Source organism: Pinus tabuliformis, chromosome 5_2 (assembly GCF_031772625.1).
Source record: "Pinus tabuliformis cultivar Carrire ecotype Pingquan chromosome 5_2, CPIR1, whole genome shotgun sequence".
Classification (NCBI taxonomy): Eukaryota; Viridiplantae; Streptophyta; class Pinopsida; order Pinales; family Pinaceae; genus Pinus; species Pinus tabuliformis.
This window is the reverse complement of record NC_142306.1, coordinates 369,763,973-369,780,230: the sequence shown is the minus strand read 5'-3', so window position 1 is coordinate 369,780,230 and position 16,258 is coordinate 369,763,973. Positions and strand designations below refer to the sequence as shown.

At 40.7% G+C, this 16,258-nt stretch overlaps 2 protein-coding genes across 2 annotated transcripts in view; one reads left to right on the top strand and one right to left on the bottom strand.

Moving 5' to 3' along the window:
• The window catches only part of LOC149158992 (uncharacterized), a 30,940-nt gene extending 19,361 nt beyond the window's left edge, over nt 1-11,579 (bottom strand). Inside the window, exons 1-2 of the mRNA XM_089434148.1 lie at nt 11,320-11,579; nt 10,852-11,018 (exon numbers count right to left, since the gene is read on the bottom strand). Of these exons, the coding sequence (XP_089290274.1) occupies nt 10,852-11,018; nt 11,320-11,531 (379 nt within the window). The 5' untranslated portion in view covers nt 11,532-11,579. The remainder of the gene's footprint in view (nt 1-10,851; nt 11,019-11,319) is intronic.
• Nucleotides 5,567-6,502, top strand: LOC149158993 (uncharacterized). The gene is made up of 2 exons (XM_089437594.1): nt 5,567-6,025; nt 6,150-6,502. Exons 1-2 carry the CDS (start codon nt 5,567-5,569, stop codon nt 6,351-6,353), a joined length of 663 nt encoding a protein of 220 aa, XP_089293720.1. The 3' UTR covers nt 6,354-6,502.
• Nucleotides 11,580-16,258: the final 4,679 nt, after the last annotated feature.

The window sequence follows — 16,258 nt, the reverse complement described above, 5'->3', positions numbered from 1 at the left end:
ACAAGAATTCTCCATAACCTAGAAATTGTTTTTGGAAATTCCACCTAGAAGTGTCTCAATTAGATTATTAGCCTATTTTTTAATATTTCCTAAGTCTAAACTTAGGAAATCTGGTTAATTAATCAGAATTAATTGAGATAAGGTGTGAATCATCTAGAAACTCACACTAATCAACTCCAATACGATCTTGGCCATTGATGAAGTGTTAATCTTGGCCATTGGAGGTCCAACAGAAGATTATAAGAAGAATTCGATGGGTAGATGAAGAACACAATTGTGTGACAAGACACAGAGATTGATTTCCTTGGGTTGTTTGATGTTCCCAGAAGCAGCAGCTGGAAAAGTTCGTGATAGAAGGAAGCAGAGACAGAGAGGGGCAAGGACAGTGAAGCCGGAGGAAGTTTTCCAGATTCTATGAGTACTTTGCAGAGAGGCCGAGATTTTCTCCAGGAGGCTGTAGAGAGGCAGCGCAGACCCTCAAAGGGCAATTCGATCTTTGTTGAGAAGAAGAACAGCAGCAAGCAGGACGACTTGATTGGCAGTCAATTCAAGCAGCACATGTGATAGGCAGTATTAGAGTGGCGCAGAGCCTGCGCAGACCCAGTTGGACGACTTTCTTTTTAGTGGCAGCTAAGTGACAGGATTGCTTAGAGTGAGGGTAATTTCCCTCAAGAAATTTTTGCCAGTATTTTCTCTTCAGGATTGTTAGTTTTCGACGTCGGGATTGTACTCAAAATATTTCACTACTGCTTAATAATATAAAACCCTCAACTAATACACCGGTTTTCCCAAGTTGGGTTTTTCTGGGGACATTACTCTAAAAATAAGTGTGTCAATTTTTATGTGTGTGTGCTAACATTTCTCAGTTTCCAGCGCTATTCTTTTATGTAGTTTTAGTTGTGAAGGTTGCAGTGTGATTTATTCGATAGTTGTCGTAGCAAATAAATTGTTAAATTAATTAACAATTAGAAGAATTAATTCCAGTTGTTGCAATAAGAATTTCAGACTCGAAATATTCACATGGTATCAGAGCATGGTTGATCAGACAAGGAAGCTCAGAAGCAGAGACAGAAATTCGTTGTTCAGAGGGAGCAACAGAACAAGTTTCTAGAGGTTACGCAAAGCCTAAGCCAGGGAAATCAAGTTGCTTGGGGAAGTTCGATTTTTCAAAGCAGGTTGGCAGAAAAATTCGGCTTGCTAGTTGAGTGATTCCAACATGCAGAGGGAGGAGCAGCAGCAGCTCAAATTTTCACTGAGCAGATTCCTTGTTGGGGCGCAGAAGGGTTTTGCAACAACAGAATCAGTGTCGAGTGGAAGAGAAAAGCACACACAGAGGGAAAATTTCTCTCAGGGGACTTCGAGTTTTAGAGGTCTGATTTTTCCTATTGCAGATTGGCAAAAGTTGTGGGCAGATTTCCTCACTCCAAAAGGGAGTGCGAATAGCAGATCCAGCAGTTGAGCAGAGGGAAAGAGGAATATTTTCAACCAGATTTAGAGATGGCCACAGCTGGGCTCAAAGATCAAGATAGGTTGGAGGGAGCCTCCAACTATGTCATTTGGAAAGCTAGGATGTCCTTCCTTCTAGATGAATATGGCCTGAAGACCTATGCAGAGAATATGGTAGCAGTACCCCAGGATGTGGATCAGCTGAAGGAGTACAAAAAAGAAATGGTGAAGGTGAAGCGAATGATTTTGGATGGAGTTCGAGATCATATAGTCTCACATGTAGCTGGCAAAGGTATTGCCAAGGAGATGTGGGATGCTCTCTCCGCGTTATATTAGGGTTCTTCCGAGCAGCAGAAGATGTTTCTCCATGAGAAGTTGAGAAGCATCAGGATGCAGATGGGTGCCTCACCATGATTCAGGAGGTCCGCGATTAGCTAGCAGCCGTTGGGGAGGCACCCTACCCACAGAACTTGTATGTTTGGCACTGAACAGTGTCTCGAAGGATTGGCGAAGGGTCCCAGCCAAGGACAGGGAGAGAAGAAGAAGAAGAAGGACCTGTCAAAACTCAAGTGCTTTAGATGTGGTGAGCTTGGCCACTATAGCACTTAGTGTCCTCTCAAGAAGAAGGACAAACAGGAGAAGCAGGACCAAGCGACAGCGTCTACAAGTTGGAGGAAGAGTTTTCCATGTTTGCAGCTATACCTCCAAGAGAGAGGTGGGGCGATCTAGAGTTGTAGATTTGAGCAGGGTCCATTAAGGTGTCCTCCTCATAGATCATTATCTAGCTACGGTGGCCCACAGTATTCAGTAGCAGGATGGATTAGTGTCAGTAATGCAGTAAGATTCCCGAGCGATAGTTGCAAACTAGTGGCAATGAGGTGCTGAGGAGCGCAATACAGTGTTGACAGCAGAGCAGGAGGCTCAGTAGCAGAGTTAGCAGTAGCGCAGATTCTTCAATGGACAGTGCAGGTGCTAGTAGCAGTTAGGACTCGAGTGACAGATGCAACATACACAGATGATTCAGTATTTTGGATGCTTCTCAGTTGCAGTAGTTACAGTTGCAGCAGCAACAAATGAGAGGGAGTTGTAGTGCAGATGCAAAGTTTGCAGCAGTATAGAAAGGTCAGCAGCAGCACAGATGCAACATCAGAGTTGTGCAGTAGTTCGTGGGCATTGGTCAGACATCAGCGACGTGACAGAGGGTGTTACAGAGACAAGGTGTTGTAGCAGCAGTACATCTCAGGTTGTCTGCATTGGTACCTATCAAGTTGTCTGCATTGTCTCTTGTTCATCCTAGGAGTTCAAATAAACTCCTGCATCTCTTAATGTCTGACAAACCTCTCTGCTGGCTCGACCACTAGTCGTGGGAAGTTCTGCCAGCTCCTCCTCATCCTCCCTCGGTTGCTCCATTTGCTGGGAACTCCCAGGATTTCCTGCACTCGAGGAAATACCGGTACTGATCACAGTACTTGACCCTTGTGACTATCCCCCTGCTTGTCCCACTAGCTGCCCCTGTGGCTACCCCTGCTGCTGGACTAAAGGAGCTTCTGCTGATTGATTCTAATCACCTGCAAGCATCTCACGAGACCTCTTGAAAGCTCGGTCCTCCATGAACTTCACGTCTCACCTTACTACTATCCAGTGTTGCACGAAGCGCCCCCCCCCCCCCAGATCGAAGCTCCGAAGCTCGCCCCGTACGGAAGGGCCTAGGAAGCTTCCTCGGAAGCGGCGCTTCCGAATTCGGAAGCGGCGCTTCGGCATTTTAAGACGCTTCCTGGAATTTCCGAAGCGCCGGCCGGAAGCGCCGCTTCCATGGCTCCGAAGCGCGCTTCGTACGGCGCTTCGGGCCTCCGAAGCGCGGCGATTCGGAGCAGGAAGCGGCCGCTTCGCGCACGCTTCCGTACGCTTCGGCGAAAAGGGGCGCGCCCAAGGGAAAAAAACACTCTTTTTTTAAAAAAAAATTTAAGTTATGTTCACTCAACATTAAGGGGGTGGGTTAGGGTGAGGTTAGAGTGAGGTTAAGGTGAGGAATGAAAAGAATAAAGCCCCCATTCATTCCTCATTTTCTCACTTTGAGTTTATGAGAGTTGGAGAAGAGAAGAGAGGAGAGGAGAAGAGAAGAGAGGAAAGGAGAGGAGAAGAGAGGAGAGCTTGGAGGAGTGAAGAAGGAGGAGCTAGTAGAAGGAGGAGGAGCTTGGAGCAAGAGCTTGGAGGACTTCATCTACAAGAGCTAAAGAGGTAAGTTCAAACCCCAAACTCCCTTGTTTTTTTGACAATTTTTTTGTATTTTTCTCCTCCCTCTCCTACTCTTTCCCATTGTTTCTACTTGCTCCTTTATTTACAGGTTGTCCACCACCTATATCCATATTCCAAGATGGTGTTCTTTTGGCTTCTATGTATCATTCCACTCTTGGTTTTAATGATGGCAAAGGTGAGGAATAGAAGGGAAGAAACAGAAGAGGACATTGGTGATGGTCCTAATAGGAGTGACCCAATGTATGATGAGGAGGAAGGGTTTGAAGAGGAAGGGGATGAACCTGAAGGGGACACTGAAACACAAGATGGGAAAGCTACATCAACACCCTTGTGGAACTATGTGACCAAACTTGATGGGGGAAAGGGTGGTGGATCTTACAAATTTGTGTGCCCTCATGGTTGTCATGGAGAAAAACCATATTGTGGTTCATATACCCGTCTGAGGAGGCATCTTTGTGGGGTGCTGGACAGTGATGAAAAAAAGGGTTTTGTGGGGGTACAAATTTGCCCAAACATTTCAACTGAAGAAAGAAGAAAATACATCCAAATAGACATGGCTGCACAACAAAAAAACAAGAAACAAAAAACTCATTCTGAATCAAGTGCAACCTCTAAATTTGGTAGTTGCTCATCTCCTCATGGTACTTCTGCAAGCTCTGGAGGTAGAAGAACAATAGGGGATTTCCTTAATGTTGTTGGGAGGGATGATGTGGATGGAAAGATAGTCCATTTTCTTTGTGCTTGCGGTGTACCATTCAATGTGCTTCGCTCTCCCTATTGGCATGAAATGGTAAAGGCCATCAATGAAGCCCCAAAAGGATACAAGGCCCCCAACTATGAGAAAGCTAGAACAGTGTTATTAGAAAGAGAAAAAGCTAAGGTTCAAAGAGCTTTGACACGTTTTACAAATGAGTGGGTAGATTCTGGGGTATCCATTGTATCAGATGGGTGGACAAATATTAGAAACCAAGATTTGATAAATGTTCTTGGTGTTTCTTCTAGTGGTGCAATATTTATTGCATGTCATGACTCCTCCTCCATCACTGCATCTGCACAAAACATTGCAGATCTCCTATTGAAATCAATCAAAGATGTTGGTCCGAATAATGTGGTTCAAGTGATCACAGATAATGCAGCAAATTGTAAGGCAGCAGGAAAAATTATTGAGCGTACTCATCCACACATCTTTTGGTCTGGGTGCCTGGTTCACACATTGAACCTTTTGATGCATGATATTGTGAAACACAAAGAATGTGGGTGGATTGCTGAGGTTTACAGGAGAGGGAAGCAGCTCATTAAATTCATCACAGGGCATACAAGGGTAAACTACTTCTATGGCACTTACTCCAAGTTGCAATTGCTTAAAATTGCAAAGACAAGATTTGCTAGTTATTACCTCACCTTTAGGCGGCTAGTGAAGGTGAGACAAGCTTTAACTAATCTGGTGTGTGCTGAAACATGGGATGAAATTAACACTGACATAGATGGTGCTAATGCAGTCAAGGACACTGTTCTTGACAGTTACTTTTGGGGACAGGTTAAATATGTTTTGCAATTCACCAAACCAATTTATTACATGATCAAGTTTGCAGATTCAGATCGCCCAGTAATTGGGGAGGTGTATGAGCAAATGGATAGCATGTTGGGGCAGATTAAAGACATTGTTGAGCCTAGAGATATCACCTTGTACAATTATATTCGTGTAGAGGTGGAAAACCGATGGGAAATACTAAATGTTCCATTGCATGCATTAGCATATGTTTTGACACCTAAATACTATCATCCATCATGGCTTTCAACACCAGCACCTGGGGGGGGAAGTAGGAGAAAACCACACCAAGATCAAGAGGTTCACAAAAAATATATGGCTGCATTGAGTATATTAATCCCTGATGAGGAGGAGGCTGCATTGGTACGGAGACAGGTGAGCAACTATACGCTCAACACTGGTCCATTTGGGAGCATGCATGCAATTAAAGATCGAGAGACTTTTTCTGCTCTTGAGTGGTGGAACATGCATGGAGGGGGTACTCCACTTCTACAGAGTTTGGCATTGCGGGTGCTATCACAGGTGGTAAACACTTCTTCTGCAGAGAGGTGTTGGAGCTCTTATTCTTTCATCCACAGTGTTAAAAGGAACAAGTTGAATTTAGACCGGGCAGAGAGCTTGGTTTATGTTCATTACAACTTGCGATTGTTGTCCCATTACTGTGAAGATGCAAAGTCTAATAAAGACTTGTTGATTTGGGACAAGAGTCCAGAGGAGCCCAATTTGGAGGATGGAGTGTTGCGACTAGAGCAATTAGAGGATGCTCTTATCCAGGTATGTCCATTGTGGTATGAATTTTCCAATTTTCCCTTATAAAGCATTTCTCTAATTCATGTTTTTAATTTTTTTGTTAACTAGTGTTTTTTTTTTTTTGCATGAATTTTTTGAGCGATTCTAGGATGATGATGACCGTGTTGATATGCCACCACCCCCACCCCCATCTGGTCCCTTGGTTCCTAGGTTCCATGGTTCAACACCAACAACAGGGGGTTCTTCTTCATCAGTTTCAGTGCCACGACTTCCACAGGCACCATCTTCTTCATTGCCACCACGTGGAGGCCCGCCACCACGTTCTATTCGTGGTGGAAGGAGGAGAGATTAGTAGATATATTCACAATCTACTACTTTTTGTCATAGATTACTCATTAGACTTGTAGACTTGTGAATTTGAATTTTGAACCTTTTTGGCTTGGCGGTGACCAAGTGACATATTTTGTAAACATTATTATTTGAATTTTGGACATGACAAATGTTGACAGTTGCTCACTTGCTAGATAAATCATAATATGCTCTATGTTTTATGTTTTATAATATGCTTAAATGTTTTATGTTTTATAATATGCTTAAAAATTTGATGTATGTTTGTAATAGCTAGAATATAGATGATTGTTGTACATACTAGTAACTACAATGGAATCATGGATGCCATATCTATCTTGATTTATGCAAAAATATGCATGTTTTCATGTCTTCTACAATTAATTTGGTATTTGGGATGTTTGTTTTGAGTATAAATGCAAAAAAATATAAAAAATATATATATATATAGCAGACGCTTCCGCGGACGCTTCGCTTCCTAGATTTTTGGAAAATGACGCTTCGGCGTCCCCGCTTCCAAAAAACGCTTCCGCTTCGCTCCCGCTTCGTGCAACATTGCTACTATCTTCCTATTGCTGGGAATGTAGATTATGAATGCCTTTGGGTTACGTTGTACCCAACGAAAAACCCCTTCTCTGCAGTCTAATCCATTTTGGTCCTTTTATTATCTAGCACGTGACAATAAGCAACACTGCCAAAAATTCTGAGGGGGCTGACTTCTGGCTTCTTCCCTATGAAGGCTCCTTATGGCGTTTTGTTCCCCAATGCTCTATGGGGAGTCCTATTCTAAATATACATTGTCATATTACATGCTTTTGCCTGCAGAAATCTAAGTAGATCCTGGTCATATAACATAGCCTTTGCAACTCCAACAATGGTTCTGTTTTCCACTCCGCTACACCATTCTGCTGTGGATTATATGGAGCTGTCCATTATCTTTTGATGCCTTCTTTTACACAGAAATCTGTGAAGTATTTATCAATATATTCTCCACCATTATCTGAGTGAAGCACCTTGATCTTCTTCCCTGTCGCATTCTCCACAAGAGCTTTAAACTCTTTGAAACGATCAAAGACCTCATCCTTGGTCTTCAAGAAGTAGATCCAGGTTTTCCTGGAATGATCATCAATAAAGGTGACGAAATATTCGGCACCGCTAAGAGCTCTAGTGGACATCGGGCCACAAATATCTAAGTGTATAAGTCCTAACACGCCATCAGCTCTATTGTCACTTCTTGGAAATGTCGCCTTAGCATACTTCCCAAGTACGCACCCTCTGCACACATCATCGTGTTCAGTTCCAAGTTTAGGAACCCCTGTTACGGTTTCTTTGAGCATCCTGAGTGCTCCATGGTGTAGATGTCCCATTCTCCTGTGCCATAATTCATTCAGCTCCTTCTCACTGCTACTGTTACTGCCGATCAGTGTCATTGGAGAATCGATTTGTAACCGGTACAACTTGTTACTTCGAACTCCAATCTGTCTTACCTTTTTCTAGTTTGGGTGTTTGACATACACTTTCTTCCCCACAAAGTGAATATCATACCCCTTATCATGTAAATGGGATACTGAAATCAAGTTCATACCCAATCCTGGCACATGCAATACATCTTAAGTGTTGGGGCTTGCTCCTGACTCCCCCTGAAAATCTATGGTACCTCTCCCTCCTAGAGTACATTTCGTTATGTTTCCCATAGTAATCTGGAAATCCATCCACTCCTCTTTGTAGCTAGAGAAATATTCTCTAACCCCAGTCATGTGATTTGAAGCTCCACTGTCTATATACCAAACTCCTTATGAAGTTGATCCTGCTAAGCAAGCAAATTTGTCTTCCAATCTGGAAGACAAATCTAAAGTCTCCTGAATGTTACTTCTGTCCATGGCTATACTTGAACAAATTTAGTGTGTTATTCCTCTTTTTCTCCCGACGTGGATTTAGCTCTATAGCCTGCAGCAAAAATTCTTTGCATCCAACCAAGATTCTGCTCAGTGAAAATCAGAGCTGCAACTGCTCCCTCTTATTGCTGGAATCACTAATCTGGGAAATTTGATTTTCCTGCCTCCTATCAACTGAAAAAATTGCACTGTTGCCTTAACAACTCGAACTGCCTGTTCTAGGTTCTACGCAGTTTCTCTAGGAACTCCGATCTGCTGCTCCCTCTGAATAGCGAAATTCCTTTCTCTACTTCTAAGCTTCTCGGCTGACCAATTAAGCTCTGATACCATGTGAAATTTTATCTATTGCAACTACTGGAAATTATTCTTCTAACTCAAAAATTAATTATGCAGTTTATTTGCTACGGCAAATAACGAATAAAATCACAGTTGCAATTTTCACCATAAAAATACTGCGGAAAATAAAATACTAGAAACTGAGAAATTATAACACACAAAATAGATTTGACACAGTTATTTTTGGACAATTGTCCCTGGAAAAACCCAACTTGGAAAAACTAGTTCAACAGATGAGGGTTTTATTATAAATGTTCAGCAGCAGTTCTGAGTACAATAATTTAGATGCCCAGCTGGTAATCTAATCTGAAGAAAATACCGACAAAAATATTGTGAGAATTTTCTCTCACCCCACAGCTATTTTGTCTCTAAAATAGCTTCCCCAGCGTCTGCGCTAAGATGCCTGTGTCACCCTCTGCGCAGTGCCTACGTAGACCATCTGAAGATTTCGGCCTTCCCTCCTTCGACTCTTCCGGGAACTGAAAAACTTCCTCCGGAAATGCTACTGCTCTCCTCTTCCACCTACTACTCACCCTCTAGCTCTATCTTCTCTGCTAAGCTGCTGCTACTGAGAAAATCGAACTCCCTGAGCAACTGAGTATCTGCCCTGGATAATCTCTATCACCACATCGACTTTCTTTTATAATCCACTATTAGAGCACCAACAACCAAGATTAAAACTTAATCAATGGCTAGGATCATTTCTGGGTCGATCCGTGTGAGTTTCTAGATGATTCACGCCTTATCTCAATTAACACTGATTAATTAACCATATTCCCTAAGTTTAGACTTAGGAAATATTTAAAAATCAGTTAATAATCTAATTGAGACATTTCTAGGTGGAATTTCCAAAAACGATTTCTGGGTTTTGGAGATCTCATGTATTCTAGCCTCTCCACAAAATTTTGTGGCTAAAACACATCCGATGCTACAAAAACTAACACATGTGACTGCTAGTTCGTTGTTTATGACAATGTGGTCGTCAAGTGAAGTTGTCAAACGCAAGAGGGAGTTGTTGTTGTTGAGAAGTCCTTAGGGCAGCATAGTTAGGGTTTTTATTAATTTGATTTCTCTTTCTTTGACACTTTCTTGTGTTGTTACTTATTAGTTCTCCTTTCCAACTATTATATTCTTATCATCAAGACAAATAACCAACAATGTTGCCAATCAAAGTCGAGTCTTCTAGAATTCCGCTACTGATAACAGAGAATTGTGACCAATCGATTTGTTGTTTCAACAGAGATAGATTATTACAGAATTCGATGTCTTTCAATACCTTCTTGTACCCATAACAAAGAATTAATCCCACACAAATTCGATTTCTTCTTCAAAGAGTAAACCTACAAACAAAAAGCAAAGAAGAGGAAGTGGTGTCAACTAGGGTGGGATCTTTCACCACCGAAATTGACAATTTAGTAAGGGGTCTTAAAACCCTATGAGCAATTGCTCAAAAAATCAATAAGATGATTCACAATGATGCCTCCAAATGAAGTCAACCCTCCTTAATTTATAGACTTCCTTGAGGGCGGCTCCATCTTCTTAATTGGTTGAGTGTATCTCACTCAAAACCCCAATTTTGGTTTTTTTCGCCCCGCTGACCCAAAATTTGCCCAACAATGGGTATTTTGGGTTATTATCCCCTTTATAAAGGACTATAGCCTACAGGGACAGATAGGCTATTAAGTCCTTTCATCCTCAATTCATAGAAGACATTACATTAGAGCATCATTGATTATGTATTTTGTATTACACTTTGTATCATTTTAATACATTCACCCTTACATGATATATGCATGAGTAAACTTTGCACATTTTGTCCATATATATCTATATATATATATATATATACCCAGTCATTCAATTCAAACCAATCTGAGACATGGCCGAGTCTGAGTTGACCCTCAGCCGATGTCAAGGGCGAGTCCGAGTTTTAAAACGTTGATCTGAAATAACCTGAATAATATACATAAAGTACCCAAGCATGGAAACATTCACGTACAGGGCATTGGTTCACTGGTTAGGTTGATACAGTATTAATCCATCCACCAAGATTCCGTTTTCACTGTAGTTTGTCCTGATCAAATGGCGTGAATTTTGAAAGGGATGAGGCTGGGTGCAAAGTCACAAGTAATTTGGCAAAATAGCTACCCCTCACACCTAAGCCAAGCAAGTCCCTCTTTATAGTGCTGCCCCTCTGGGCATGTTTCTCCTAGCACTTGCAAAAATAAACATCAAAACTTTTGACAAGAAGGAGAGGAAAATGAAACATACCACCAACGACTTCTCTTGCAAAAATAGATATTACAGATCTTGCAGGGGACTTGTAATCCAGAGGTACACTAAATCTATGATCACGAAGACTCAATTCTGGCACGGAGTACCAGCTTCCCACCGTATGTTCCTTAGAACTTCTCTCGTCATTCTCCATAGATGATGTTCTGTCACACGCCATCCAACATTAAATGAATACACAGTTAGTGAAAATTGAGTATACCAAGTTCCTCGCATTGCCGTCACCCGGCTCAACATCATTCAAACCATCTAATGGTAAAGGTGAAATTCCTTCTCGCAATCCAATATTATATGAAGAATAAGAAGTGAATGATATTGTGTACCAATTTCCTCACATTGCAATCACCCAGGCTCAATATCCTTTCAACCATCACAGGTAAATGTGATGTGAGATCCCCGAGCGGGACATTCTAATGAGATCTGGGTATCCTCAATGTCAGTGCATACCTCGTTAAATGGCCTTTCCGACGAGTAGCAGATGCGGTTGAGATCACCCTGGGATTATGAATACGAGAGGAACATAAAACTGGAGAAAGAGAAAGATTTCCCCTCTTGCGAATTGAGAGTTGCTCAGAAAATGCGTGCCTCCATCGTGGTGATCGAGTAGCATTAATTATATTCGTATAAATAGGATGGATGACTTGCAACACTAAATTCATGACTCGCTACAGCAAGTAACCATTAGAATAATCTTTGGGTCATATGCGTGATATACACGCATTAAGCTTTCTAAATTTTCGCAATTATGGCCGGGATTGTATTCATTATAACATTTTTTATCAAAAAATGTAGTTGGTAGTTGGGACTCAGTTTTAAGCGGAATTTTTAACAAAATCGAAAAAACAATACGTGGATGATGAAATATGCCTCATATTTAATGTCAGGTAATATTTATTGGTTTTTCGTAATATTGGAATCGTAATTTTTTAAACTTAAAATGTATTTATTTTGGAATTGGCTTTTAGTATTTTAATTAAATTGGTAATAATTATCAGTGTTCCATGGGGACTCGCCCCCTAGGGGTCTAGTTTTCTCGCTCCTTTGCGCTCCGGGATTTGGGGACTAGAAGGGGACGTTTCCCCACGCTCCCAAAAATGAGGAAACTCAGGGAGACGTGCCAGGGGGCATTTCCCTTCCCTGAAGGGGCGTTTCCTTGCTGTACAAGATGTTTGTACTGGCACTGAGATTTTACCGAGACATCCTAGGACTGCTGTGTATAACACAGTCCCTTCGTCCGAGATTTTCATCTTCTAATCATTGTTATATTATGCTGTCCAACATGCTTAAATTGCTACAGAAGAACCACCGAGATCAGATGTCAAGACTGTTATAGACAGCCTTGGATTTACCACGTTGTCATCTATAGCTACGTGCCATTAATGTGGGACCTTGTACCTGAGTTTATAACTTTGACTGCGGTTGCCACACCTGTCATTTTTCAGCGTGAATAGTTCTTCATTTGGCTGTAAGTTACATGTCTCTTAGACTGCGTAGAAGTTTCCCTGATCTGCATGTAATTTCCCTTCGTGACTGTGTTTTAAATTTCTTTCCTTACTGCGACTATATGACAACGGATCTGCGTGGCTGCCATCTATGCCTGCGGCTGTATCATGTCAATGGATCTATTGCGTGGCTCATCCTCATCAGCAACGTGGATATCCTCATGACTGTGTATGACTGCGTGGTGTATTATATGAATGCCCAGCATATATATTCAATGTATATATTTGCAGCGTATATGCCATGTATGGACTCCATATTGCATTAACGTGGTTCCATATTCATATGACATGAACAGCGTTTGACATGTGAATAGCGTCTAATATATGAACATCGTTTGTATACATATCACACCATGAACAGCCTCATGAACATCGTTTAATATATGAACATCGTTTAATATATGAACATCGTTTAATATATGAACAGCGTTTGATATATGAATAGCGTCTAATACATATCTCACCATGAACAGGCCTACGTTATGCTTTGCAGCTTTTCAATTCAAACCAAATTGGCAAATTGTCATAGTGGACTCAATTAATAAATTATATTTTATATTTATAAATTTTTAAGACCCTGACGCTCCCCCACGTTTCCTAAAAAATGGTAGGGAGCTTTTGCATAGGCCGCTCCCGTGCCCCCTCGGTCCCTCGCCCCTCGTCCCGGAACCTTGGTGGAACACTGATAATTACTATGTAGATGATAGGGGTTTAATCTTGTGGGAGTAAAGAAAGAAGCAAGAAATAAATTATTTGAACATCCACGAGGCTAAAGATAGCTTATGGGATAGACTGTTTTTTCATCTGCTTGATGTATTTGGCCTTTTTTCTGTGAAGCTTCAAAATAAATGCTCCCAGCTTCTCGACAAACCCCTCGCTAAATAGATTATCCCAAGAACTAGCTGCTAGCATATCTGCATAACTTTCCATGTTGTCTTTGAAGGCCTCACATTCTAAAATGAAATGTTTTTCTGTTTCCACTTTTCCGAAAGAACAAAACATGCATACTCTTTCCTCCCACACTTCCTTTGGCCTTTTCCAGTGCCCTATTTCACAACGGAATTGATGAGAATTAGTCTTTAACTGAGGAATAAGAATTTTGGCTCTCCAAGAGATATTGGCCTTTATGTATGCTTTTGGTTGATGATTATGAGTGAGATTAAACACTTCAATATAGTAAATTTTCTTTCTTCCTAGCTCCTTATCCCAAGTACACTTGTGGAACTTTTCCATAACAAAAGCTTTTATCTCTCTGTTGTTTATGGGACACGCGTTCAAGCAAATACCCCATTTACTAAACCATTTGTTATTTTGCTACATCCAAGTTTTTTTGCTCTTGCACAATCTATCATTAAAGACAACCTTATGCCATCTACCATCTTCTATTTGCTCAATTTTTTTTTAAATACCTTATGACTCGCACCATAGCAATTGCTTCAATAGGAGCAGTCCATGTTTCACTTAACAAGATATCATAAGGAACCGCACTTTTAATCTTAAATTTGTTTGTAATCAAATGCTTCTGAATTTTCTCAATTTGTCTCCACTGCATGTCGGATGTACTACTAGCCCATGGTTCACAACAATAGAGAATCACTGGAATCACTAGAAGCCCAAAAAGAGTTTGAGTGGTTTTCCAGTCCCATAACTCTACCTCTCTGCACCTATTTTGAAAAGCATAAAATGCTTTCCAACCCCCCAAAGTTTTTTTCTTTCTACAACTATTCTAGCTTAGATTTTTGTTGAAGTCAATTTTGAGGTACTTTTAATCCGAAACTTCTTCCAGAATGTTGCCTTCAAAGTAGAACTTATGGTGGTTCTGTTTTATTTTCTTAGAGAAGACCACTACTTTCGTTTTGCTGATATTGACTTGCATCTCCACACTTCTACAAAAATTCTCAAGGGATAATAAGTGCTCTTACCAAGAGCCAATTTAGCAATCAGAATAAGGTCATCTGCATATAAAAGAAGCCTTATAACAAACTTTCCCAAATAGATACCATCACCCCCTTGCGAATTTAACCACTCCTCAAGCTTGTCGATATATAAACCAAAAAGGGTAGGAGACAGTGGGCTACCTTGCTTGACCCCGATATCGCTTCAAAAACTTTCAGAAATTCCTGCTGAAGTTCTAATTTTGACTTTCATCTCTTCATACAGCCTATGCACCGCTGCTCTCAAATGTTTAGGAACCCCGAGTTCCTCCATTCTGTGCCAAAGCTTATCCCTAGGAACTAAGTCATATGCTTTTTTTGAAATCACCAAAGCAACAAAAGACTTCTTCCTTTTTCTCCCAAACTTTTTTAATGATGTGCCTTAAAGTTATACAATGATCAACTGTGGAATGCTTAGGTCTAAAACCTGCTTTCCCTTTAGCACGCTTATCTCTTTCTTCTACCCACTTGCTAATTATTTTTTTTCTAGCATGCTTCCAAATAGCTTTGCAAACAAAGGGTTTATAATGATGGTCCGATAATTGGAGGGATTATTGACGTCAACGCTCTTGAAAAGAGGTATTGCCAGACTAGTTGTCCAATTCGTGGGGAGCCCTTGTTGTATGATGTTGTTGAAGACTTTTGTAATATGAGGTGCAAGAATCTTTGAGCCCCCCTTTAGATATTCTGCTTGGAGTTCAGCTAAGTCTTTTGCTTTTCCAACACCCAACTTCTTGATACCCATCTCTACCTCTTGTACCGTGAAGAGTTCAGTATCACCGTTGACCAAGGGGGGAGGGTCAACCTTGGGAACCTGCGCATAGAGTTGTCTTGCATAGTCAAACGATGTAGAAGCTGTAATATTATTTCCAATTTGTATCTTTTTCGGTTGGAGCTCTTTCCAAAATAATTTGGGATTATTTTTTCCCAAGGAAAATTAATTCTTCCCTCCTTGAAACCATGAAATCAATCGTTTTCTTGCTTAATAATTGCTTGTAAGCTTTGAGCTTTATGTTATCCTTGTTTGACTCTTTCCACATTCTCCTTGCCTTTTTGCATTCCTCATCAAACCAAGCATTAACCGAAAAGCAATTTGTTTCAGAGTTCTTAATTTTTTCTCTTTTGCACTTTGCAAGTGCGCATTGAATTAAATGTGTTAATTCATGACTATGAAGGTTATGAATTGTAATTTTCTCCTTCTCGAAGAGCCTCTCTAGTGTCATTTTGAAGGTATTACAATTTTCTAGGGTCAAAAGAATTCTGTCCTATGGGAGACTTTGTTGGACATGCTGAATTTTTTACTCTAATTGTTTCTTTCCAATCCCAGAGAAACATAAATAAATTGGCTTGTGATATGATTTCAAGTCCCACAGCTAATCTCCAATCAAAACTTCCTCCATTTTCTCACACAAACCATGCGAGCAAATTACATAATCTATCACACTTGCTCCATTATAAGTATTGCAAGTGAAATTACCGGACTTTGCTCATCTAATCAAGCAATTACAAATGACTAAATCAAAGGCCCCACATAGAGTAAGCAATTGTTGATCCGGATTTAAACAGGAACACAACAAATTACAAAGATACAACAAAAATAATACTTCATTTCATTAATGTAAAACATTGAAATATGCTTACAAACAGAAATGGAAATAAACTAGCTCGGGCAATGGTAGTTTATCTCTGAGGAGAGATGTGGCAGCTACATGCCTCTAAACTCCCTTACAATGAGGCTCGAAGGCCTATTTATTATTGAGAAATAATGGAAAATCCTAAAAATCAAAAACCCTAACCCTAGGATATGAAGCACCAAACTATGGGCCCCGTTTTGGGTAAATTGGTACATCAACTTCCCGAGGTCGTAACTTTGGCATACAATCTCTATTTGACGCGCACAATACCTCGCTAGAAATATCTATCTGAGGATTACAATTTTAGGGTGAACAA